This window comes from Pinus tabuliformis, chromosome 4_2 (assembly GCF_031772625.1).
Source record: "Pinus tabuliformis cultivar Carrire ecotype Pingquan chromosome 4_2, CPIR1, whole genome shotgun sequence".
Lineage (NCBI taxonomy): Eukaryota > Viridiplantae > Streptophyta > Pinopsida > Pinales > Pinaceae > Pinus > Pinus tabuliformis.
This window is the reverse complement of record NC_142304.1, coordinates 880,560,669-880,588,600: the sequence shown is the minus strand read 5'-3', so window position 1 is coordinate 880,588,600 and position 27,932 is coordinate 880,560,669. Positions and strand designations below refer to the sequence as shown.

Here is a 27,932-nt window from a genome sequence, read left to right as displayed (position 1 = left end):
AAGTCTCAACTGATCCATTGATGAGCTGACTCCGGCAAGCACTGCGAAAATCCAAGCACAATCTTTTCTGTGTGGGCCAGCGTCTTGCCTCTGGGAGACTGCATCACTTCTCTGTTGGATCGATTTCCTCACAGGAGCTTCGACTTTAGTCTTTCCGGCTCAGGACATCGAACTCCCAGCAAAATCTCGAACTCCCGACGATTATCTCGCATTGCCACTGCAAGAACCCTCTTGGCCTGCATCAACTCTGCATGAGCCCCTTCCTAGGTTGCGTAGGCCTCTGCGCTGCCTCTCTGATGCTACTGTTGCCTCCCTGCCTGGTACTCATTGGCTCGGAACTCCCTTCCGATCCAACTCTCTGCTACAGCCCTTTTCACTACAACAAATCACTTGTTCGATTTTCTCAGCAAACCTCACCCCAGAAAAACCAAATTAACTGATCTCTCAATTGTATTTCCAATTGACCCTCAAGCCTCCTCTTACACTTTTCTAGTTGATGAATCAATAGCCAAGATTAAGTCCCTAATCAACGGCTAAGATTAAAACAGACTTGATCCTCGTCACTTAGAAGTTTCTCACCCATATTCTTATTAATACCCATTAATACTTTTATTTTCCTAAGTTTAGACTTAGGAACCCATTAAAAATATTAATTATTTTAATAACTCCTCATCTGGGTGGAATTTCTCCAAACCATTCCTGGGTCTTGGAGGTCTCATGTGTTCTAGCCCCTCTACAAAATTTCGGAGCTAGGGCAAATCCTATGCTACCCAAAATCAACACTCCCTCTTAGTGAGGAATTTGCTCTAGTAACACTTCTCAACAAAAGTACTACACTGATCCACTGCATTGGTCCTCTGTGTTGTTGATGCTTGGCCTGATGCCCTTCATCCACTGAACTGTTGCTTCCTGTACTACTACACATGACTCTGCCACTACCACTGCCACTGCTAAATCTGCACTATAGCTCCCTCTCAAAATGATGCCTCATGTTGCCCATAACATTGCCACTGCTACTTGCTGCACTACAACTCAATTGCTAAGAGGTTAGCAACTGAAACTTCACCCAAAAACTGACATGCACGTCAATATGGATGCCTCGTTATGCTAAAGCTACCTCTGTTGCTGCAAACTGCTATGTGCCTCTCACACTGCTACAACATCCATTGCGCAGCCTCAGACTTTGGCACTCTAGCTCTGCCATTGTCACTCCATTACACCTTGCTCCAACCGACACCGGTCATTTTGCTATTGTCGTTAAGGGCTCCCGTAGCCGTATGTAATCCAAGAGTTTGGGCACCTCAAGGATCTTGCCCTCCATGTAGTCCTCTCGACTACAACTCCATGTCGCCTCACCTCTTCTCCAGAGGCGCATGAGCACTCATGGCACAATCGCAATCCTCACCTTCCCTGTTAGCTTTCGCTAGAGTAGCCTTCGAGTCAGAAGCCTGCATCCTCCTCCTCTTCCTTCTTGACCCGGACTTCTTTGCCACTACTCCCTGCCTTGGTCAACCTCCTGATCTCTTCTTGTCAAAGAGCTGCCCACATCTCCTAAGAACTAGGGAGAGTCGCTCTTCCCAAGATAATTTGGACAAATGTCTCCCAGTTCTCGATGACTGCATTCAGGACAGTCCTGACCATGAACTCAGGATCTGGTGTAGACCCCACGGAAGTCAACTGGTCGCAAATCCCTTGCAACCTAAGGAGGAAGGAATCAATCTCTTCTCCCTTCTACATCTGGTACTGTCTCAGTTGATTTTCTAATAGCATCTTCTGTTGGACAGAAATGCCCCGGTACAAAGTGGTCAGCGTTTCCCACATCTCCCTTGTTGTGTCCTTCTCAGCAATGTGTGGGATCACATGATCTTTGACCCCGTCTAGAATCATGCATTTAGCCTTTGCCTGGGCCTCCTCGTACTTCTGCAGCGGATTAGCGTTGACCAGAATAGCAACTGCGTTCAAGGCATAGTCCTTGATGCGATGTTTGTCAAGGATTGCCAGGATCCAGGCCTTCCAGATGACAAAATTGGATGCTCCATCTAATCTGTCTCGTTCCCTCAATCCATTGACCGCCATCTCTGCTCAAAAAAATATATAGGACTAGTTCTCTTCTCCCTCTCTTGTTGCTAATCCAACAAGACTCGGATTTGGATTTCTTTGGTGCAAGAAACCCTCTAAGGAGAAAGCTCCTTTAGACTCCCTCTGAGTCCTGATTTCCTTCACGGAAATCCCCCTGCCAAATGTCGAATCACTCCTCTCCAATCCTCCTTTGCTGCTGCAACGCAAATCTAGATTTCTTTTGCTAGAAATCTGTCAAGGCAGTGACTCCTTCTACCTCAGCTCTGTCTCCACAGACATTGTTCTACACCAACAGCAACAGCATCCCACCAACTCCACTGATCGAATCTGCTATGCTCCTCCAACCCCGGCAACTGACTGATTCGAGCCTCTCAATCTCTGCGCTGACCCAAAGAGCCCACGCAATCACTGCATGAACTCCTCTTGGGTTCGAAATGCTAACGCAAGCACTGCGTGAGCCTCTGTGTCACTTTTTTGGCTCTGTGTCACACCTTCAGCAGCTCCTTTGCCTTTGAAATGGCGCTCTCACTCGGGACAGCTACTTCTTTGCAACAAATTCTCTAGATGTCTCAGCTAGTGTCTTCAGTCTCCTATGATCTGCAACGCTTTGGTACCATGTGAAAATTTTTGAATCTACACATTAGAAATCCTACTGCAATCATTGGTTTATCATCTCCTACTTGTTTTTACATTCAACAAGTTATTTAATTATTTAAATAGCGATGAAACATTATCGCAGACTACACATATATACAGATCATGAACTGAAATAAAACGAGACAAATACACAAGGAACACCGTTACTTTTGGACAATCGTCCCTAGAAAAACCGAATTCCGGAAAACCGGTGCAACATATAGAGGGTTTGTATTATTAAGCAAGCAGAATCTAAGTACAACAAGTTGCCTCTCACACCAGCTAACCTTTCAGAGATATTACGGCAACAAGAAATACATACGAGGGTTTACCTTGTTCTCCAAGTCTCAAATGATCCACTGAGTGGCCGACTCCAACAAGCACTGTGAAAATCCCAACACAATCTGCTCTGTGTGGGCCAGTGTCTTGCTTATGGTAGACTGCGTCACTTCTCTGCTGGATCGATTTGCTCACAAGAGCTTTGACTTCAACCCTCTCGGCTCAGAACATTGAACTCCCAGCAAAATCTCGAACTCCCAACGATTATCTTGCACTGCCAGTGCAAGAATGTTGGGTCCCTATAATACTAGTGATTACCCCATTACTATTGTAGTTATAACCCTTATTTATATTGTTGTGCCCCCATTGCCCCCATATTGTTATTAATGTGCCCATAGAATCTCTCTATTTTATTTTTGTGGCTTTATATTATTATTGTTAGGTCAGTTGGATTATATTGTGACTCCTTAGACTCCTATATATAGAAAGGAGGATTTGTCATTTGAATCATCGAAGAATTGTTCATTTATGTAATGTAAAGGAGGTTGCCCCCTCGAAGAGGCTGAATTCTAAGGCATTGATCTATCTTTTCTATCTTTTCTTGAGCTGGTTTCATAACATTTGGTATCAGAGCTTTGGATTCTAGGATTTCGCTGCTCCAAACAAGTCATCGTGGCATTTTCGCTATAACTTTTTTCTGTGACGTTTCAGAAGTCGCAAAAAAAATCCATTTGAGAAAAAATCGCGCTAAACCTTGGGTCCGAATTTCAGAGCTTTTCGCGTGATATTTTGGGAGATACGATCTGAGGAAGTTGGTCTTTTTGCAGACTCCTGAATTACATTCAAAACAGGTGACCTGGGGAAAATCGTCATAACTTTCTCTCTGAGGATCGGATTGAAATTTCGTAAGAAGGTACAGAAATAGGACGAACTGTAGTTTCTTTTATGCATTTTCAGATCCATAGGTCGAAACAATGACTCGTGGCACGTCGTACAAGTTTGCTCTACTGAACTAGTCTATAAGCAAGTCACTGTGGGAGATTTCGCATAACTCTTCCTTGGAGAAACCAATTTGGGTCAGACTTGTGGCATTGGAAAGAGGACTCAGAAGGCTACTACAGGTCAAAATTTCAGAACTGGATGATCGAAATTACAGAGATACATCAGATTCAATATCAGGCTTCTACAAAGTGAAAAAAGGTGTGTAGTTTTTTTTAAATTTTTGCATAAGCTTGGTTTGAAGGAATTCAAAGGGCATAGTAAAGCATTATTATCGGTAACTGATGCCTCGAGGAAAGAAAATGAAAACACCTAGTAAGGAACCTGAAAGCTCTAGCATGACTCATGAAGAAGAGGAAGAAATGCTACATGATATATCAAAATTACAAGAACAAGTGCAACAAATGTCACGCTCACAAAAGCTAACAGAAGCTAAGATAAATGGCGTGGAATCTAAGATAAATGGCATGGAATCTAAGATAAAGGGCATGGAAGCTAAGATGGATGATTTGAAGACAGATTTGAGGACAAATTTGAAGACAGACATGGCAGATTTGAAGACAGATTTGACAAATTTTCTACAAGAAATACTTACTAAGGGTGAAAAGGTTGTAAAAAAACTCATGATGTGAACAAAAGAAATGTTAATCATGATTCCATAGACTGTAATGTTGGATCGAAGACCCACCATATTCCAAAAATCGATATGAGGAAGTTTGATGGCAAGGATCCCGCCACATGGATATTACAGATGGAGCAATTCTTCGATCTCAATAATGTGCAAAACACACAAAAGGTACGTATGGCAACTTTATATTTGGAACCAAATCAGTTTGTATGGTATCAATGGCTTTGCTCTCGTAAACAATTTATCACTTGGGCAATTTTTACGGAAGAATTGATAGCACATTATGAGGATACAAAAAGCAACACTTTTTTTAGCCAATTGATAAGTCTCAAACAAAAGGGTTCAATAATGGAGCACATTGAGGAGTTCCAAAAATTGAACATAAGGGTAAAGATATTCCAGAGGAGCATAGGATTGATGTGTTCATAGGGTCTTTAAAGGATAATATCCAACATGATGTTCGCCTTTGGGAACCTGATTCATTAGAGAAGGCATTCAGGTTAGCAAGAAAAATGGAAAGCAAAATTATGGCAACCAGGAAGCATACCACTCACAACTATAAAGACGGAAGTGTTGTTTCCCCTAGTCTTCCACAACCTATAAGGTTGACACCACAACAATTGGAAGAAAAAAGAGCAAAAGGGCTTTGTTACAGTTGTGATAGCAAATACACTAAAGGTCATAAGTGTGCTGAGAAGAAATTATTCTACATAGATTGTGAAGAGGAAGAAGAAAAGGAGCAAGAAAGGTCAAAAGAAGAGGATATACTCCAGGAACAAAGCCTAGATGAAGAACAAATAAATCCGACCATATCTTGTAATGCATTGGCGGGAATTACCACTCCTCAAACCATCAAGATAGAAGGACAAATCAAGAAGAAAAAGGTAATAGTGTTGATTGATTCAGGAAGCACCCACAATTTTATTCATTGTAGGGTAGCAAAAGAATTGAATTGCTTCCTATATCCAGCACCAGAGTGTCAAGTGATGATTGCAAATGGAGGAACAATAAATTGCTCTGGAAAGTGCCATAATATCAAGCTATCCATGGGAGAATATGTATTGACTAGCCCAATGCTTTCCATTCCAATGGGAGGTGTTGATGTTGTACTAGGAGTCCAATGGCTACAATCCTTGGGTACAATAGCTTTTAATTTTCAAGAACTTTTCATCAAATTTTCTACGGAAGGAAAGGAAGTTGAATTAAGGGGTATTGCAGGGAAACCAAGAAAGATAATCAGCTCTAATGGTATGACAAAGCTTCTAAAAAAGGAGCAAAGAGGTGTAATTGCACAATTATGTTCGCTAGATGTTTCCACATTGGAATCATCTATTTCTCCAGATCTCCAAAAAGTCCTGGACAATCATTCCAAGGTATTTGAGACTCCCAAAGGTCTCCCACCTATGCGTGATCATGATCATGCTATTCATCTGATTCCAGGAAGTGTTCCTCCAAACATCAGGCCGTACAGATATCCCTATGTCCAAAAAAGTGAAATTGAACGTATGGTTGCAGAAATGCTAGAGGCTGGTATAATTCAACCGAGTCAAAGTTCTTTCTCTACTCCAGTAGTATTGGTGCACAAGAAGGATGGATCATGGCGCATGTGTCCGGATTATAGGGAGCTCAACAAGCTCACTATTAAAGATAAGTTCCCCATTCCTGTCATTGATGAATTACTGGATGAATTGCATGGATCAATTTACTTCACCAAGTTGGATCTTCGTTCAGGATATCATCAAATCAGAATGAAGATTGAAGACATTCCGAAAACGGCATTTAGAACTCATGAGGGTCATTATGAATTTTTGGTCATGCCTTTTGGCCTTACCAATGCACCTTCAACATTTCAAGGTTTGATGAATTCAATTTTCAAACCATTCCTTAGAAAATTTGTGTTAGTATTTTTTGATGATATACTAATCTACAGCAAGTCTTGGAAGGATCATGTTGAACATGTTGACAGGGTGCTACAACTATTGGAGGAGAAACAATTATATGCAAAAAGATCCAAATGTTTCTTTGGAGTCCAGGAGGTGGAATATTTGGGTCATATTGTATCTCATGAAGGAGTTAAGGTAGACCCTAGCAAAATTAAAGCCATTAAGGAATGGAAAATCCCCACATCCATAAAGCATCTGCGGATTTCTTGGGTTGACAGGGTATTATCGCAAGTTTGTTAAGAATTATGGGAGAATAGCAGCACCTCTAACAACATTATTGAAGAAAGATGCATTTTCATGGACTCCGGAAGCAACAAAGGCCTTTGAACATCTTAAAGAGGCAATGTGCCAAGCACCGGTCTTAGCTACACCGGACTTCACAAAAACCTTTATTGTGGAATGTGATGCTTCAGGAAATGGAATTGGTGTTGTTCTAATGCAAGATGAAAGACCCATTGCTTTTGAAAGTCGTCCAATCAAGGGAAAGTTTTTAAGCAAAGCTATTTATGAGAAGGAAATGTTGGCAATACTCCATGCACTTAAGAAATGGCGACCCTACCTAATGGGAAGACACTTCAAGGTAAAAACGGATCATGATAGCCTTAAATACTTTTTAGAACAAAGATTATCCTCTGAAGAGCAACAAAAGTGGGTCACAAAGATGTTGGGTTATGACTTTGAAATCATCTACAAAAAAGGGAAGCAAAATGTGGTGGCAGATGCACTCTCAAGAAAGGATGAGGATGTGGAAGCATTGTTGTGCGCCATTTCTATTATCCAACCAGATTGGATAAATGAAGCAAGGGAGGAATGGAAGAATGACGAAGAAGTGTGGGCACTTATTCGAAAGCTACAACAAGATTCCAGTACGTCTGATACATTTAGCTGGCAAAATGATTCGTTATGGTACAAAGATCGCTTATACCTCTGTAAGAATTCCCAGCTAAAACAAAAGATTCTTATGGAATTGCACACTTCTCCCTTAGGAGGGCACTCAGGATTTTTAAAAACTTACCACAGGGTTAAGAAGGAATTTTTTTGGGATGGCCTTAAATCAGATATTCAAAAGTTTGTGGCAGAATGTTTGGTTTGCCAACAAAATAAAGTTGAAACAATTAAGACACCGGATCTATTACAACCTTTATCCATTCCAAGCCAACGTTGGGAGGAGGTTTCAATGGATTTTATCACAGGTTTACCCAAGTCTGAGGGAAAGAGTGTCATCATGGTGGTAGTTGACAGACTTACCAAGTATGCACACTTTTGTGCATTATCACATCCATTTAAAGCCAGTACAGTTTCTACTGCATTTATGGAAACAATTCAAAAGCTACATGGAAACCCAAAGATTATTGTAAGTGACAGAGATCCCATTTTCACTGGAAATTTTTGGACAGAATTATTTTCTTGTCTTGGTACTCAGTTAGCTCATAGCTCATCTTATCATCCTCAATCTGATGGGCAAACTGAGATAGTAAACAAATGTTTGGAAGGATATCTTCGTTGCTTTGTATCTGATAAACAGACACAATGGGTCAAATGGTTGCCTCTGGCTGAATGGTGGTATAACACTTCCTTTCATACAGCAACAAAAAAGACCCCATTTATGGCACTTTATGGGTATCAACCACCATCCATCACATCATATTTAAGAGAAAATTCTAAGGTTCAGGCAGTGGAACATCACATCGAACATCAACAACAAGTCCTCCAACTCTTAAAGGATAACCTCGTGTTGGCACAGAATAGAATGAAACAACAGGCAGATCAACATCGCAGTGAAAGAAGTTTTGATGTAGGTGATTGGGCTACAACCATATAAGCAAATGTCCCTCAAGCAAGCTAAGAAGGATAATAAATTATCACCAAAGTATTATGGTCCGTACAAGGTGTTGCAAAAGATTGGTACTATGGCATACAAATTGGAGCTTCCTGCAGCTTCTCGATTGCACCCAGTTTTCCATGTTTCATGCTTAAAGAAGGTTATAGGCGACAAGCTCCCAATTCAAACAATATTGCCAGAACTTGACGAGGAAGGAAAAATTATATTGGAACCGAAAGCAGTTATAGAAACAAGAACTCGACAGCTACGAAATCGATCAATTTCAGAGTACCTTATCAAGTGGAAGAACTTATCCGCTGAAGATTCCACATGGGAGGATGAGAATTTTATGCAGAAGTATCCAGAACTACTCAAGCGTTGAGGAAAACACTTTTTTGAAGGCGAGGGGCATGTTGGGTCCCTATAATACTAGTGATTAACCCATTACTATTGCAGTTATACCCCTTATTTATATTGTTGTGCCCCCATTGCCCCCATATTGTTATTAATGTGCCCATAGAATCCCTCTATTGTTATTTTTGTGGCTTTATATTATTATTGTTAGGTCGGTTGGATTATATTGTGACTCCTTAGACTTCTATATATAGAAAGGAGGTTTTGTCATTTGAATCATCGAATAATTGTTCATTTATGTAATGTAAAGGAGGTTGCCCCCTCGAAGAGGCTGAATTCTAAGGCGTTGATCTATCTTTTCTATCTTTTCTTGAGCTGGTTTCATAACAAAGAACCCTCTTGGCATGCGTCAGCTCTGTGTGAGCCCCTTCTTAGGCTGCGTAGGCCTCTGCACTGCCTCTCTAATGCCACTGCTGCCTCTCTGCCTGGTACTCGTTGGCTTGGAACTCCCTTCCGATCCAACTCACTGCTACAGCCCCTCTCACTACAACAAATCACTTGTTCAATTTTCTCAGCAAACCTCACCCTAGAAAAACTGAACTAACTGATCTCTCAATTGTATTTCCAATTGACCCTGAAGCCTCCTCTTATACTTTTCTAGTTGATGAATCAACAGTCGAGATTAAGTCCCTAATCAACGACTAAGATTAAAACAGACTTGATCCTCGTCACTTAGAAGTTTCTCACCCATATTCCTATTAATACCCATTAATACTTTTATTTTTCTAAGCTTAAACTTAAGAACCCATTAAAAGTATTAATTATTTTAATAACTCCTCATCCGGGTGGAATTTCTCCAACAATTTCAGGGTCTTGGAGATCTCATGTGTTCTAGCCCTCTACAAAATTTCAGAGCTAGGGCACATCCTATGCTACCCAAAATCAATAGACTATGCGTTTTATTGATGTCATGGAGCTAAAGTACCTTTTATTAGATATGTACTATGTACTTTAATTTATTAAAGTACACATTATATTATTCAAAGAGACTTTCATGTTTTACAAGTCACTTAATAAAAGAAAAAGTACACATGGTACAAAATATTAAAATGTACTTGGAAACTCATTAATTGAGAGGGGCCACATGAGGGAGGGGGTCAAGTGGGGGACTTGACCTCATCCATTGATCTCATGGGCTGAGATTTAATCTCAGCCCTTGATTTCTAAGGGTTAGGGTTCTCATCCTTTGGAGAGACAAGAGAGGAAACAGGAGAGAAACTCTCATTATTCTCATATGAGCTATTGAGAAGAGAACTAGAGAGCAAGCAGTAAGGAGGATAGATTGCAGGGTTAAGTAGAGGAATTTCTGATTGCGGAGGAAGACAGCATACAGCCCTAGCACGAATCCCAAAAAAATTGGCAGCAAATTTTGGGCCAGCTGTTTGGGAACGAGTTTCCTTGTATTTCTGTGTATTTCTGGCCTAGATTCAAGCCAGAATTCGTTGGTTTGTGGAGCAGTTGGGAGTGATCCTCAGCAAGTTTTCAGAGGTGAGTTACAGCAGTTTGAACTGTCAAAATCTGCCATATTTTAAACCTGGTCCAAGAATCTAGGAACAGACCAGACAACGAAAATTTTGGGCCTCTTCCAGCACAGATTTCAAGGCATGTACAGTCAGAATGTGAGGGTGAAATTTCTGGGTTAAAGTCTGCTCTTCCAGCACAGAAAACAAAGAACTGTTGGGTGGTTTCCCTACACAAAAATCAATCAACATATCAGTCAGACTTTATGACTGTGAGGAGGCTCCATTTTCAATGTAACCTAGCAATGTCTTCTTCAAGCTAAAGGGAGATAAGTTGATTTTCTCTCCGCTGTGTATAATTTTCCTTACAAGCAACTAAATACTCCTGGAAGACTAGTTTTCCCCTTGTGGGTTTTCCTAGGGTCTTAGACCAAAAATTAGTTTCAAAATTTTCTGAGTGTGTTTGCATTCAAGTCTTGTATCAGCTGTGTAAAATCAGATAGTATAGTCCTTGTTGTGTTATGTTAAATGCATACTAATATATATATATATATATATATATATATATATATATATATATATAAGTTCACATGTTGTGATGGCGTTTGGGCATTAAACTACATGCAAAAAATTGAAACTGGGTGGGCTACAGCAAACAAAAATTTCCTACATGGTCCTACAATCTTGTAATGTCCTCGTCCCCGCCCAAAAACTTTCCTTGTATGAAACTAACCTACATATGGCCTCCCCCTCTGGTTTGCAGCTAAATGCCAAAACACGTCAGTGCTCTGAAAGACACATTCTCTTGACATCCCACATAAAATTCAAGAGGGATTGAAGAGATATGAAACTGGTGACAAACCATGTAATGGAAGGGTGCACCAACTTCTCGTTGTTGGTGAATTTTCTCATCAAATGAAGCACAGATGCATGATTATATATAAATTTTGTAATGTTTTTGATGACTCAACAATATCCTTGACAAAGGGAATTTTTCCTATGTCCTCCAACATCAAATCAATGCAATGTGCAGCATAAGGTGTCCAATATAAAGTAGGATGTCTGCCCATAAACATCTTGCCAACAGCAATATAATTTGCAGCATTGTCTGTTATGACTTGGAAAACATGTTGTGAACCCACCTCCTGAATGAACACATCCAACAAATCGCATAATAATCGTGCATCTTTCATATGCACAGATGCATCAACAGATTTCACAAACATTGTCCCCTTGGAACAATTAACCAAGAAGTTAATAAGGCTTCTACCCTTTTGATTGGTCCAACCACCTGACATCACAATGCATCCTATGTGTACTCATGATGCCCTAAACTCCTCCAATCTCTTAGTGCTGTCAATCTTTTCATTTTGAAGAATGCGCCCTCTAAAGGCATCATAAAAAGGGACTTTGTACCCTAGGCCAACAATAGAAATAGCATCAACCGCGCGCTGGAAAAATGGATTGTTCCTTGCAACACTAAAAGGAATATCACTCCAAAGAAGAAACTTGTCCGACAACTTGTCAGCTTCTTCTTTCTCCCTTTTTTCAATAATTGAAGAGATAGATGGTTGTGAACCAGGTGTGGTTCTAGGAACAAAAAATGATGAGATAGCTACAGGGTTGGATGTAGATGTTAATGGTGAAGTAGAACCAGTACCACTCTCATGTTCACCTCCCAATCCTGGCATTCTACTCCCTGCTAGTTGACTCTTCAGAGCTAACTTGGACAATTTGGTTTGCTTTATTTCTTCCAATGATCTAAGGGCTCTTAGGATGATTAATAGATTTTTATTTGTGCAAGGCCCTACCTCATGTTCAGGAACTTGTGCAATGTCCTACCTCATGTTCAAGAATTTGTGCAAGCCTGCAAGGTGATACTTCAATCTGTATACACCCCCTGTCATATGATGCCCACATCACTTGCAAGTCAAATTTGATCTCTCAAACCCTCCATCAGGTTCACCAAATACCCACAAAGGGTCCAATTTCCTTGCCATGTTTGTAGCTTTGTTGAGGTCTTGAGTTTTAATTTAAGATAAAGTTTGAAGTTTGAACCTAGAGCACAAGAAGAATTGCAAGTTAAAAAAATAAAATAAAATAAAATTTAAATACAACATTTTGATTTTTGACAAAAGAAACCTCAACTCAATGCAACAATAATGGCAAAAAAATACACATTCAAGCCCAAGCAAAAATGATGGAGAAAAATTATGGCACAAAAAGAATTAAACAAAAAATCTAACAATCAAGTTTTTTGCATTTTTGACCAAAATAAACCCTCTCCACTAAATGCAACAAAAATGAAGAAAAACACAATCAAATCCAAACAAAAATCATGGAAAATAAATGGGTGATAGAAACTAAAAGAAAAAACGAAAAAAATAGCCAAATTTGATTCCCATACCTAAAAACCATATTTCATTGAAGAAACTTTGTTCAAACTTGAAATTTTTTTGCTTGGGATGCTAAATTCCTTCACTTTTCTCCTATTTTCCCCTTGTAGATGTGTTCTCCTCCTCCTTAGATCTCACTCTTGCCCTCTTTCTGAAAAAAGTGAGCAAAAATAACCAAAAATTGCTTTTAAAACTCGTTGTTCCGCAACCCAACGATTTTTTGGGATTGAATAGTGATTTTTTGGCGATTTTTTGAAAATAAAAAAAATTGCCGAAAAAATCAGCGATTAAATTGTTTTGGCAAAAAAAACGGCAATTAAATCATTTTGGTGAAAAATTTGCGATTTTTTCAAAAGCTCGCGATGTTTGCATCACTGGTATGCAACACTGTGTTGATTTGGGGTATCATTAGATGTGCTCTAAGTCTCAAATTTTGCAGGGAGGCTTGGGCATATGTATTCCAAAGAACCCAGAAAGCGTTTTCGGAAATTCCACCCAAAAGTGATTTTATTAAAATAATTAATATTTTCAAGGGGTTCCTAAGAAAAAAACTTAGGAAAATTAAAATATTAATGGGTATTAATCTAATCAGCGGTGAAACTTCTAGAAAAAGACACGGTTTAGGCCGTTGGTTGTCCAATAGGAAGATATAAGAAGGAGCTTGAGGGTCATTTGGAAAACACACCGAGAGATCAAGGAAATTGATTTTTCTGAAGTAAGAAGTTCTCATGAGGAAAAATTGATTAATGTGATTTCGTGTAGCAGAGGGACAGATATAGCTTCCAGAGAGAAAGTGAGATTCTCGGCCAGAGAATCATCAGCAGAGAGAGGCAGAGAGTGATCTAGTATTCTTAACACACGGCTGACGCAAGGCCAGAAGGACCATGCATAAGCAGTGTAGTGGGAGAGATAGAAAGTTAAAAATCAAAGCAGAGAGTCAATTTCAACAGCCAGAAGTTGGGGTGTGAGACCGGGAGGCTGAGGGCAGTGACTCTGGGCTACTAATCGAATACCCAATTAGGCGACACTATGCCTGAGAGGGTTGACGTTGGGATAGCGTAGAGGCAGCGCAAAGATAGCGCAGGGCCTGCTAGGGGCACCTCATCCAGTAGCCGAAACAGCCGAGATTCTCAGTGATTGTGTGAGGTAATCTCACTAAGTTTTCTGCCAGTATTTCTCTCTGTAACTAAATAACCCTATGAGGTATTAAGTGATGTATTCAGAGTTTGCTACCACTTGATAATAATAAACCCTCAAAGTTGTTGCACCGGTTTTCCCACATTCGGTTTTTCCGGGGACTATTGTCCAAAAATAACGGTTTCCTATGTGTTTCTATTTTCCTTCCTTAGTTTCTATGTTTCAGAATCATATTTAATTTGGTGTAGATTGCTTCAGTAATTTACTTCAATATTTCAAGAAGAAATTTGAAATAAGTTTGTAATGTAATATACAATCTAGGTGAAGTAGATTCAGCTAGTTGCAGTAAGATTCCTGAGATTGTTAGATCTAGGAATTTCACATGGTATCAGAGGTGTTGATGTGAAATAGGGAAGAGCAGTTCTAGCACTGAAGCAAGGGCTAACTTGCTACAGCAAGCAGCAATTCAAATCCCCTGAGGGATTGTGCAGTTCTAGCCAAAAGGGCTATATTTTCGTGGGTGTCTCTCTCTGAGTGAGCCGACAGAGAGGTAAGACTGCCAAATCGAGAATTTGTTGAGGCAAAGGCAGCTACACAGAGCCACGCAGAGCTAGAGGGACGCAGTTTTCTACAAGCTAAGTGCTGGGCAGAAAATCCGTCAGAAGAAGGAAGCAGATCGCATAGTGAGGGAATACTTCCTCAATGATTTCTTGCCAAGGAAATCAATATTTCTCATTTGTTGAGCAGCAAAGGAGCAGTGACTTACCAGCTCCATCAAGGAGTGGTTAAGTCAACCTAGTAGAAAGAGGGAGTTGTTCGACATTTTTCGAAGGATATGGCAACTAGCGGCTTGAGGGATCAGGACAAGTTGGATGGGGCTTCCAACTATGTCATCTGGAAGGCTAGAATGTCTTTCCTTCTAGATGAGCATGCCCTTCAGACGTATGTTGATAGTGTGGTAACTATCCCAACGGACGCAGATCCGTCGAAGAATTACAGAACTAAGAAGGCAAAGGCCCAGAGGATGATCCTTGATGGAGTCAAGGATCACGTGGTGTGCCACCTTGCTAGCAATGGAACTTCTAAGGAAATGTGGGATGCTTTGGCCACATTGTATCAGTGATCTTCCGAGCAGCGGAAGATGTACTTAGAACAAAAGCTGAGATCTGCTCAAATGCAGAAGGGAGAACGTGTGGATCCATTCCTCACGAAACTGAAGGAGACCCGTGATGAGTTGTTGACTGCGAGGCACACACCTCAAGATTCGAAGTTAGTGAGACTGGCTCTAAATTCCATCTTGGATGAATGGCAAGTCTTTCTCTAGAGTATCCTGGGCAAAGCGGCATTGCCAAATTGGGACAAGATGTGGGCAACTCTGAAACAAGAAGAGCTTGGGAGAGACATGCTCAAGGTTAAACTTGACGGAAGCAACAGCAGTAGTGGGTCGAAGCCCAAAGTAGAGGAGGAGGATAACACAACCCTTGCATCGAAGGGACATCAGGGGCAACAGAGACAAAAGAAGGACATCTCCAAGGTGAAATGTTTCAGATGTGGCGAGATGGCCACTATGCATTCCAGTGTCCTTTGAAGAAAAAAGACAGGATGAGAAGCATGATCCTAAGGTTGCAGCCGCAAAGATTGAACAAGAGGAGTTCACCATGATAGCCAAGATACCTCCAAGAGGGAGGTGGGTTGATATAGAACTGTAGTTCGATAGAACTACAGATGGGCAGGTCCTTGAGGAGCCCACCTCTTGGATCATCACCTTACTACGGGAGCCCATGATCAGTAGTAGCAGGATGGAGGAGTTTTAAGTTGGTGCCATGGAGTGTTGATTCGACAAATGTAGTAGTTAGTAGCACCAGAATGTGAGAAACGCAGAGCAGGGAGGCACAGTGTAGAGCTTCAGCAGCGCAGTGGCTTTAGAAGAGAGCTTAGGACTAGCAACAGTTAGGATTTCAACACCAAGGTGCATCCACCGAATACTTGTCCAGTCTTGGGTTCTTTCAGTTACTTCTCTCAGCAACTGAGTTGCAGTACAGATGTAGTGCTAGCAGAATAGCAGATGCAGCATTTGAGAGGGAGCTACAATACAGATGTAGCATTGGCAGTGGTAATGTCAAAGACAGCAGTACAGTAGCAGCAATAGCGCAGTAGTTGGTGCACAGCATGTCAGACATCAGCAATGTAGAGGTCGATGCTTCAAAGTCAGAGCAGTGTGCAATAGCATTGTATTGCTAGAGCACATTCCTCGCTAAGAGGGAGTGTTGATTTGGGGTAGCATCGGATGTGCTCTAAGCCTCAAATTTTGCAGGGAGGCTCGGGCACATGTATTCCAAAGAACCCAGAAAGCGTTTTTGGAAATTCCACCCAGAACTGATTTTATTAAAATAATTAATATTTTTAATGGCGTTCCTAAGTCTCAACTTAGGAAAATTAAAATATTAATAGATATTAATCTAATTAAGGGTGAAACTTCTAGAAAAAGACACGGATCAAACCAAAACAATCTGAGCCTTTAATTATTATTTAATCTAGTCCGTTGGTTGTCCAACAGGAAGATATAAGAAGGAGCTTGAGGGTCATTTGGAAAACACACCGAGAGATCAAGGAAATTGATTTTTCTCAAGTGAGAAGTTCTCAGCAAGAAAAATTGATAGAGGTGATTTCGTGCGGCAGAGGGGCAGGGATAGCTTCCGGAGAGAAAGTGAGATTCTCAATTGGAGTGTCATCAACAGAGAGAGGCAGAGAGTGATCCAGTATCCTTGACGCAGAGCCAGAAGGGCCACGCAGAAGCAGCACAGAGGGAGAGAGAAAAAGTCGAAAATCAGAGCAGAGAGTCACTTTTAGCAGCCGGAAGCCGAGGTGTGACACCGAGAGGCTGAGAGCAGTGACTCTGGGCTACTGATCGATACCCTAGTTGGGCGACGTTGTGCATGAGAGGGTTGACATTGGGATAGCATAGAGGCATGCAGAGGCAGCGCAGGGCCTGCTAGGGGCACCTCATCCCGCAACCAGAACAGCTGGGATTTTATCAGTGATTGTGTGAGGTAATCTCATTAAATTTTCTGCAAGTATTTCTCTCTGTCACTGAATAACCCTATGACGTATTCAGTGATGTATTCAGAATTTCCTACTGCTTAATAATAATAAACCCTCAGAGTTGTTGCACCGGGTTTCTCACATTGGGTTTTTCCGGGGACTATTGTCCAAAAATAACGGTGTCCTATGTGTTTCTATTTTCCTTGCTCAGTTTCTATGTTTCAAAATCATATTTAATTTGGTGTAGGTTGCTTCAGTAATTTACTTCAATATTTCAAGAAGAAATCTGAAATAAGTTTGTAATGTAATATACAACCTAGGTGAAGTAGATTCAACTGGTTGCAGTAGGATTCCTAAGATTGTTAGATCTGGGAATTTTCACACACTGGACCTTTAAAAGAACACAAAATACTCATAGCACTCATGTTTTTCAAGAGTATTTTTTTTGCTATTGGTACTCATTTTGGGAACCACTCATTGAGTTTTCATCTATTATTGCAACACTGGTTGACATCTCCATAAATTTTTATCATTACAAGGGAGGAAAAAGATTATGGAGTGTGCATAAAGAGCTGATCCCAAATTGGCTTCCTACATATTAATCCAATTTTAAACCATTTATTGTTTGACACACCATGTTCAAGCATTTTATCTTTCTCTACTCATTTGCAGGATGACATTGCATGCAAAGATATTCCTGAATAAACTCTAAAGCTTTCCCGAATAGATCTTTTAATCTTCTCATGACATACTTCTTTTACCATACTGCTAGCTTCGATAGGAAAATCCCCAGTATCTTCCTAAGAATAGATTGGCCAAGAAGACAGCATCCACACAACCAAACTACTCTCCTCACAATAAATAGCATTCTAGAGACCAAAATACTGTCATCACCAGCTTTTGCACCTTTGATATTAGGAGTTGAGGCTGTTAGCCTAGCTATCTTTGCTGGACAACTATTATTCAGTAAGCAATTTCAGATCTCTAAAGTTCATGATTGACTCTATGTAAAAGGACAAGGGAAAAGATGCTTTCCAGTGTTGTGAAAATCGCGATAAAATCGCGATAAATTCAAATTATCGCGATTTTTTCGATACAATGACTTTATCGCGATTTTTATATGAAATTATCGCGGTTATTTTTTTGGCCGATTTTTATGAAATTAATCACGATAAATTCGAATTTCTCGCGATAAAAACCGAAAAAATCGCAAGCTTCACGGCAGCGAGGTTTTATATAGTTTTTTTTTTGGTTTTTTGAGTGGGGCAGCGTAATGATCAAGTATATGCTATTCATGGTAATGTAAAAGTGACATTCTCCTTCATCTTCATTTTCATCCTTTTACTTAAATTTTTAACATTACCATGAAATGACTCAGGATGTTTGAGAGTGGTTCCGGCCTCATTGGATTTCATATGGAGAAAGTAGAATTTTAGATTTCATTCAAAATCCAGCAGACTTATCAGTTTTTCAGGATTTCAGAATTGGGAGATTGTAATGTTTCCAGGTGACACCACCTGCCCGGGCTATCATTGCCACTAGTAGAGGGCGTGGTCTACCTCCTATAGCTCCTACTTCTAGTTCTTCAACTTCTAGAGCATAGCAGACTCCACTACCAACTCCACCAGCACCAACATCTACATGTAGAGGGAAAGGGAAAGTTGTGGCATTTTCTCACAAGAGGGGCAGAGGAAATCAATAGGATTAGACTTTAGTTATTTTCTTCATTTTATTGTATATGACATTATGACATGATGAGATACATTATTATATTTTTTGTTGATATTTTGAGGCTGAGCTAGGACTCAGGAGTCATGACTTACTATTCAAGACATGATTCAATGTTATGTGTGATTTTAGCACTAGAAATGATATTAAACATCGTATATATTAGTTCTTTTATCATATTTATGTGTCAATGTATTTATTTTATGTTGTAGATGGTTTAGATATTAAAAAAATTGAAAAAAAATGAATGTTTTTGTACCAAACGATTTTTTCCCGATAATTACGATTTTTTCCGATTTCTTCCTCGCGCCGATATTATCCCGATAACGATTAATGCAACATTGATGCTTTCTGATACTATGTAAACACCAGCATACACTAAGAAGGCCAGTCAGGGCTACACTTAGGCTCATGGACTACTTCTAGTTCTAACAGTTATTATGTGCACAGATGGAGGAAATTTTGCATCATGAAACATTCCAATAGATCTTGTCTATTGAAACTTGAACACAATGTTTGGTTATGGTAATCACAACTCAGGCTTTACAAACTTTCACATTTTGCTTTGTTCTGATATATAAGAAATAATGTTTCGTTATCGTGAATTTATCAGCAGGTGTCTGGCATATCACTTATTGCCACTATCGGGGAAAATATTTTAAATTATCAGAAATAATCGAATAACTCACCAAAAAAAAAATTACAAAATAGACATTTTTTTCAATTTTTTAAACATCTAAAGCACCAACAACATCAAAAAATGCATTGCTATATAAATATGACAATAAAACTGATATAAGATGTCAAGTGGTCCATCACACATCGATATTGAAATATGATATCTGTCCTTAGTAATAATTCCTGAGAGGACAATACAACATCACATCAAAACGATAATAAATGTATCCCATGAAATGAATCATGGCAATGAAAACAACAGATTCCCCTTGTTTGCTTGACAGAAAAGGGTCACATTGTCCTCAAAGCTCAATCTCTTAACTCACTTCGGAAAATGAGGATTTAAAAAAACTCAAGAATCTGGTTATAAGGTATATTGAGGCAGACAGAGCAATAATTTCCATATTATTGCTATAATTTCAAAACCTCAAATTATCATGATAAATACAGGGAATAATATTGCCACATCAGAATTTGGTGATATTATTGCAATAATGGTGATATTATCGTGACAATTGTAACACTTTAGAAAACATGATTTGCTTCTATGTAGGAGGCATTTAACTGTAATCAAGAAGAAGATAGATAGCAATTTAATGAGTCTATTATCTGGATAGGAACAGCCAAAAGTGTGACAGGAGAAATATACAGGGCAAGAACAGTGAACTAAGCAAAAATAGAGTTAAAAAAAGCCAATGTTACAAATATCCGCATAGGAATAAAATTGGCAAGTGGCTGGAAAAACAAAAAAATTGAAAAAAATATTGATAAAGATCAACAAACATCAGCAAAATTAAAATACTGCCAAAATATCGGTAAAAATCAGCAAACATCAGCTCAACCAAAATATCGTGATTTCACGGTTTTTTCGCTATAAAATTGGGGTGTTTGCAACACTGGAAAAAACATCCCTGACATAGTATTTGGCATGATAAGTTTCATACATAGATGTTAGAAATTGACCTGATAAGGGAAAAGTACCTGATAAGGAACTTCAAATATGAACACTTCATTCCAGTTTACTGCACCAATAGAATGATTGTTTGTCTCTGTCATCAATGGCCTAACACATCTAGACCTTGCACTCTGAGGAAAGGGCTTTTGATCCTCTGATGTTTGTGTCGCAGTAACTAAACGGAGAGCACAAAAGAAGTTTTTCCCGTTGCCATCTTCAGTCAACATTAACTCCTGTGAAACAAAGCACGAAGAAAACCCAGAAAGATACCATCAGAAACAAATTTAATAGTTATCCAACAAAAGAAAAGTATTGAAAGAATATCATATACCCTCGCGTCTAAAATATGAATAGCAACATAGTATCGAGAAGCCTTTGTCTCCGTGACAGCATTCAATCTGTCAGGAAACCTTGGAGGTGGAAGGTGCACAAGAACATTTCTATCAGGCTTCAATAGCTCAATATCTTCAAAATTGTCTCTGTACTGCCGGATATACAAATCACATCCAAGTCTATTCTCAATGATTAATTTTTCAGAATCATCTACTTGTAGAGCAGATGCATTCTGATCCACTGCCAGTTCACCGTAGTCATTAATATCCTGTTTTCATTGTGAGGATTCAAAAATAAATAGTATAAATTAGTACATATATACGATGACTATATGAAACAGCCTCAAGAAAAAACTTACTAAAACAGTGACTAGGAAGAAAGCACATTCAAATAGAAACCTTTTCAAGCCGCATTGCCATTCGGGCCTTCTGTTCATGCTCTATTTGACTTCTCCAAGCAAGTATCGATCCTACAAATGTTTCTACATTTGCTGATGTGATATTCAAATTTACTATATTTGTTGCCGTAATTCGAACACGTTTCCCAACTCTCAATGGCAAGTCAGAATTAGCATCATATGCTTCATATCTACAGATAAAAGCAACAACATATCAACTCACCATCATATGCTTTATATCTACAGATAAAAGCAACAACATATCAACTCAGCTGCCATACAATGCTAAGCCATGCCACTTGACCTATTTTATATATCATATCCTAATTGTGGAACTACAATGCATTTGATGATGTATTACAGATTTAACAGGTCACAGTAATCTATTAAAAATGATTGCATGAGGGGTGGCAGGTGCTGTCAGGTCAGAGCAGCTGGTGGGAGGGGTGGCAGAAGGGCAGTTCATTCTTGACCCCAAAGGAAATCAGGAAAGTTCCTTTACATGGGATCAAGGTAAAGCTACCAACAATCAAGCAGAAGCTTTGGCCCAGCTTGAGCAAATGATAATTTTGAAACAAGAAGGGATATACCAGATCGGAGATAGGGGACTTGTCAGCAACTATCATGCATATGGTATATAGATCGTCACCACAAAAACCACAGCTGAGCAGATTGACATCTTTAGCTGGTGGGGAAGTTCGGGGGTGTGGGTGGTTTTCGTGGCATGTGAGTTCATTCTTGACCCCAAAGGAAATCAAGAAACTTCCTTTGCATGGGATCTAGGTGAAGCTACCAACAAGCAGAAGCTTTGGCCCAATTTCAGTGTATGACAATTTTGAAACAAAAAAGGATAACCCAGATCTGGGTGATGGGGGACTATTCGGCACTGTCATGCATATGATCTATAGATCATCACCACAAGAACAACAGTTGAGCAGATTGACATTCAGAGAACAAAAGGAAAAAGCAGAGAGCTTTGAACCGGTGAACAACTATCATGTATTAAGAATTTAAGACAGCAAAATTAATCAGCAGATGAGAGATCAAATGGAACTTGTAACCAGAAATAATGAGAATAAAGAGGGGAAACTTAGTTTTTTGGCTCCTACAGTAATTCTTTCTTTAAACACATAGCCAACAATGAATCAATCCAATATAATGGACAAGTGACAAGCACTGTGGGAAAGGTGTAATGCATCAATAATGGAACCAAGCCTCTGAGTATCCTCACACTTCACTTCACAGGAGGTCTTCCTTTATTGCCCTGCCAAGAAGGGAGGAGGTAATGAACGTGGTATTTCTTTCAATAACAAACTGGATGCTGTTTCTCCCCCAGAATCAGTCACCCTCAAACTTTGCTAGAGACAGAGGGTTGGGATGAATTCGGTGAGACTGGCACCAATGCAGGATTGCAACTTGCAAGCAGTATAGACAGTTGGAAGTTGAGCATTTGAGTAAAATCGGGGACAATGGGAAGGCCAACTCTCATGGGAATTCCAAGAGATGTGCAATTTTCAAAAACGCCGACCTGCACAGAGGTATTAGAAAGTGTGAGCACCACTACACCAAAGCACAGGAATGTCTCTCTCTCTATCTATGGAAATGGGAGGGCTGGAGCAAAGTATGGGAGAAAAGAAACTTATTGAAAATGCAGACATTTCAAAGACAAATTATTGGTCTAAGTATGCAGATGGAAACAACCAAGAACAAACAAGATGCTGCTGGACGTTAGAGTGGAGAACAGTAACCAGAGATTAGAGGAAGTGGAGAAGAAAATGCAACTATTTTAGGACTGAATATCAAAGCTGGAAATGGAGAACAGGCCAGTCTCTAATGCAATAAAGTATGCAGCTTCCCATATAGTGGCGAATGAGAAAGATATTGTTCAGCATAACACAGCTCAAGCTAAGAGAGACTCATCAATCATCTTCTAGTCAAAGGACGGTAGCAAGAATGAATGCCCCCAGAGAGCATGGTCCCAAGCTAAGAAGGACTCATCAATCATCTTCTTGTCAAACGCCGATAGCGAGATGAATGCCCCCAGAGAGCATGGTCACTATAATTCCTCAATGATGTAATGTTTTGTAAAGTAGCCCTGCTTTTAGGCCAGTTTGTTAGGATTTACACAAGCAGAGCAGCTAACTCTAGTAATAGAACTATAAGAATAGAGAACATAGGAAACAATTATGCTGTTATTTTGAGAACTTTTGAAGCCTTTAAAACAGTTTTCCTCCATAAACTTTTGTATAAGACTGGCGGATGGTTCAGCTGCAGCCCCCTTTTTAATACAACTATAACTGTTTCTGTAAGTATTTAAAACAAAAAAATCAATTGCTGATCTTTCCATAATGAGAACAAAGTGTCATAGTTACTTGAAAATTCCATCAAATGGTTCAATTAGAGGCTCCCATGCTTCCAACTGAGGATTGAAAGTGGAAGTAGCTACTGATGAGACAACTACCACATTCAATGCTTCCGGTCGACCATGTGCAGCAAGATTTATATTTGTCAGAGTACTGTCCACTAGAGGTGTCACCTGTACACAATAATGAAAAAGCTCTTAGGCTAGCATGCCTTAGCAAAATGTAAAGAGTGTATGCACTAATTCAGTTCAACCAAAAAGAGTTCCAATTGCAAGTTTTCAAAATTAAATAAATCTTACATACCATTCCACGCAGATTATCCAAAAGTGTTACTGATAAACAACCAATCTTCATTTCACCACTAAAGTTCTCGTGCAATTTTTGTTTCCCAGTCTCTGCAAGCCCATATGCCATCCGACTTGCTGGTCTTTTCTGGTCAGGCATTGCAATAAATGTGCCAGCCTGTAAAATGTGCACATGGTAAAATCAATCATTTGATGAGAGAGGATAAAAATGAACTTGATACTTTTGCTATATATAAAATTGCCATGGATTTCTCATTACAAATGTAAAGTAAAACAAAGAAGATGTATATGTCCCAATCTCTTGAAATTATGATAACCAAAATCACTTTTCATTTTCCCTTTAAACAATAAAACATACTGATTTTCAATCAATCATTCTCACAATTTCAAATATAAACTAAGAGCAAGACAGTCCATAAATAAATTCTGACAAACCTGGTTTTCAACTCTCCATAAGCTACAACCAGATGACCCCTTGAGACCTGGCATGCTCCAGACAGGTTTCTTGGACATATTTGCCTGGATTACAAGGTCCATACGCACACAACGCACTGTGTCTAAGGGAGGTAGAGTTGCCGATCTTGAAGCTATACAACCTAATGATACAAAACCAGGAGGTGCGACAGGGAACAACATAAAAGCATCTTCAAGACCCTTCCCTGGTATTTGTGTTTTCTTAAATTTAACAGGTTTCTCAAGACGTCCAGAATTGTCATCCCTCAGAACTACACCCAAACCCGGTGGATCCAACCTAATGTCATTCAAACAATATTTAACTTAATGGGTAATGGTTTACATAAAGGAAAAAAATATAAATGTACACAACCACATTAAAATCTATAATTAAATATCACATTATATTAAACAGGTGCACTAATAATTTTTAAAGAAAAAAAGTTAAAGACTAAACATTACCCTTCAACAATGCTGTCACCAATAATAACATAACCAGGAGGTGGTACAGGTCGCCAAATGGAAACTGTACGTCTAGAGTCACTGTCCTTATCCCACCATATAAGATCGAACTGTGAGGTTGACATATAAGAACGAGCCAACCTGGCCATGGATGCTGTTCTATCCCATCGAGGGATGCTTGGTCCACTATCCACCCCATGCTTGCTTCCCACATCAGATTGTGCATTCATTTCAGAATATGTTGTCTCCTCATGCAAATTCAAATTAGCAAAGTTTCGGTGCAGCATTTCACACAGATCACAGGCTGCAGATTTTGGAGGAGGTTCAACAGATGTGTGCGCAAAGAAAGAACCAACAGCATTTTCTATCCACCAAATACTGAAGCCAGATTGATCCCTTCGAATAAAAAACAGCAAGTTTAAGAAATCAAGGTACAAATATTCACTGTTTCAACTCACAGTATAAATCATATATAAAGATCTATCACGTGGAAATACAACATGTCAGCACTGGTTATTTCTACAACCCAGTGCAATTTTCATATTATCAAAGAATGATGGAACAATTAAAAAGGTAAAAAAAGAAATAAGAGATACCTTGAATTAGGAGGACTGTAGTATATACAATCAGAAAACATAGCAGAAGTTAGAAGATCAGATCGAATACAATTAACAACACTAGTTGATGGAGGAGCTTTGCCAAATTGTGCAACACAACCAAGAACAGTATATCCCTCAGGTGCTATAGGCATCCACAGTGAACACTCCACGTCTTCATCTTGATTATAGGACTCTGCTTCCAGATGATTTAAACTAAAGAATGACCAAACTAATTGAAAGCCAAGAGGTTTTTTCACACGGCCATAAGTATTGCTGACTGCCATCACAGCTTGAGATGGAGGCACAGATCTGGAAATAAAATGCACTAATCGTTAATACCTATGAAGAGATACTATGCTTAATACTTCTGTGGTGACAATTAATTACTACGCATTAAATTATCCTAGTGAGGACAAAGACAAGAAAACCCATATCACAGATAACAGATCAATCTTTAATCTAATACCATACACATAAGTCATTTTACATACCCCAGTGTAATACAGTCACCTAGAATAACATAATTTGAAGGAGGGCGGGGCCTCCAAATAGCTATACGCTGATTAGAACCATTACCTGTTTAAGATAAGGCCCAGTTTATGAAAAGCAAAGTAGAAGAAAACACCAAAAAAAACGAAGACAATTTGTCATTGTTTAACACAAATACGAAGGACAAAAGCAAAAATAGAAGGGACAATTTTTGAAGCAATAATTGAGTAAGTTACTGCACTCCAAACCTCTTTTATCAATCCAAATTCTATCAAAATGTGTGCAACGCGATAAGGCATTGGCACTTCCAAATTGCAAAGCTGAAACTGTTTCATCTTGTAACCGAAGCAAAAGGCGCAGAACACTCAGAGAAAGATGAACATAAATATCTGTTGTCATAACTGAAACATTAGTCTTATCCTGGACACAGGTATATTCGCCTGATATATCCACTGGATCAAGTACAGCAAGACCGGAACCACTTTCAACAGTAAGGCCTTTAACAAATGCACGGATCCATCTATCATTTTCTTTTGCAGCATACCTATAGTCAACAAGTATAAATTTACACTAGTAAGAACTAAGCAATATTACAAAAGCTGTTTTGTTAGTTTTCAAGTCCAATAATTTGACAACTAATGCTAAATTGAACAAAACAAAAAGAAAAACAAAGTATATATATCAACTACATCATTAGTTAATATGAAATCCATCATAACAATTTAATTATCTTTCTTCAAGCTTCCAATACTAGGCAAGAATACAATATTCATTTTCCTTTCTTTGAAAACTGAAAAAATGAGGAACAGAATCAGCATTCCACATTAGTTAAACCAGATTTGTATAGAATTTTGATGTCTCTGAGAAACAAGCGCTTTAATCTTGCTTTCATAGGAATTTCCCTTGCACTCCCATTTCATATTGACCTAGATGTACTTCGCAGTCCCCATTGAGCTTTTAAAGGTCAATGGTGTTGGAAAATTTGTCATTCATGTCAAAGAGTGAATGGGCCAGCATTTGTTTGGTGATTTGCATGCACAAAGCAAGTGAATTTGGGTACAACGCCCTCTAGATTGGTAGCCCTTGTTACGCCATTTCGTTTGATAGGTGGCACACCTTGAGGTCGTCTTGGTTGGAGAGATATTAATTTTTGAATTTTGATGTCCCAAGGATAGGTTTAGCACCAGCATTTGCCTCAAATGTTTATGACCTTATCACTCCATTTGCCTCAAATCATGTACTTTGAATAATACAAAACTTAATTTCTTTAAAGGGCTAAAAGTATCCTCTTACAGGTCGGCTCCAGGAAAAGGTGGTCCTTGTTCATGGATCAGGTCAGCCCCATTAGGCCTCCCTTCTTCCCCATATATTACCTCATCATGGAGCATCAAAACACCATCAACTCGGCATCTCTAAGGCAAGTAGATCTGTGGAGGAATCCGAAGTGATCAGAAGAAAAGAAACTGGACATGAAGCACAATGACCAAGGCTCTAAATTCAAATTCTTCAAGCATTTTTTGACATATTTCGCTCTGCATCTACGGGATCCTTTCCGAGGTTTTTCTTCGCATGTTCTAATGCAGATCTGAGGTTTTTGACGCCCAATTCAAACCTTCTCCTGAGGCAGAATTCGGCCCTGTCATATGGTAACCTTCTGAGGTAATTTTTCAGGCTATTCCTGGACCCATCATGTGGCAGAAGTTGACCTTTGAAACATTCATCTGAGACCTATTTTCACTGATCTCACGCTACCTTCTGTGGCTGGTCCAAATCTTTTTAGGACATAGATTTCTGAGGTATGATTGTATCTCCTTTTACTCGCTGAAGTATTCCCCTGAAGCAGATCCAAGGCTCTCCTTATGTGACTAATTTAGGGCCTATCTGAAGTAACTGTCGGTTCTTCCCTGAAGTCCTTTTTGGATCTGTTCTAGGGCAAAGTTCAGCCCTGGTTAGGGTAGTCCTAAAGCCACCTTCAAAGGACATCTTGAGTTCATACTGAAGCGAACAAAGTTCCTTCTTCAGATTAATTACTCCAGAAGACTTGGAATACAAAGATATCCATGAGAATACAAATATTATATATTAAATGTGTGAATAAGAATGATGATACAATGAGAGTGAGAGGCTTGCTTATATACCAAGCAGGTGTCTCTTCATGGAGAGTCATGTCTCATTTAGACATGACTCTTCAACCTAATTCCTAATTAACTAATCATTATTTATGATTATTATCATTTACATTATTTTACATTATTTCCTATATATTTATTCATAACATTGCCTTCCTCCTCAAAAAGTGTTGCCCTCAAAGCTTGTCAATGAAAAAGGCTTGATC

At 39.3% G+C, this 27,932-nt stretch overlaps 1 protein-coding gene across 3 annotated transcripts in view; it reads right to left on the bottom strand.

Moving 5' to 3' along the window:
* The window catches only part of LOC149172507 (calcium-dependent lipid-binding family protein), a 473,345-nt gene that overhangs the window by 170,845 nt on the left and 274,568 nt on the right, over positions 1–27,932 (bottom strand). For all 3 annotated transcript variants that reach the window (XM_089424336.1, XM_089424337.1, XM_089424338.1), the window contains 10 exons: positions 25,846–26,141; positions 25,600–25,684; positions 25,106–25,417; positions 24,510–24,905; positions 24,030–24,345; positions 23,593–23,751; positions 23,299–23,462; positions 20,928–21,117; positions 20,528–20,797; positions 20,223–20,429 (listed from right to left, as the gene is read on the bottom strand). In XM_089424336.1, the coding sequence (XP_089280462.1) occupies positions 20,223–20,429; positions 20,528–20,797; positions 20,928–21,117; positions 23,299–23,462; positions 23,593–23,751; positions 24,030–24,345; positions 24,510–24,905; positions 25,106–25,417; positions 25,600–25,684; positions 25,846–26,141 (2,395 nt within the window). The remainder of the gene's footprint in view (positions 1–20,222; positions 20,430–20,527; positions 20,798–20,927; positions 21,118–23,298; positions 23,463–23,592; positions 23,752–24,029; positions 24,346–24,509; positions 24,906–25,105; positions 25,418–25,599; positions 25,685–25,845; positions 26,142–27,932) is intronic.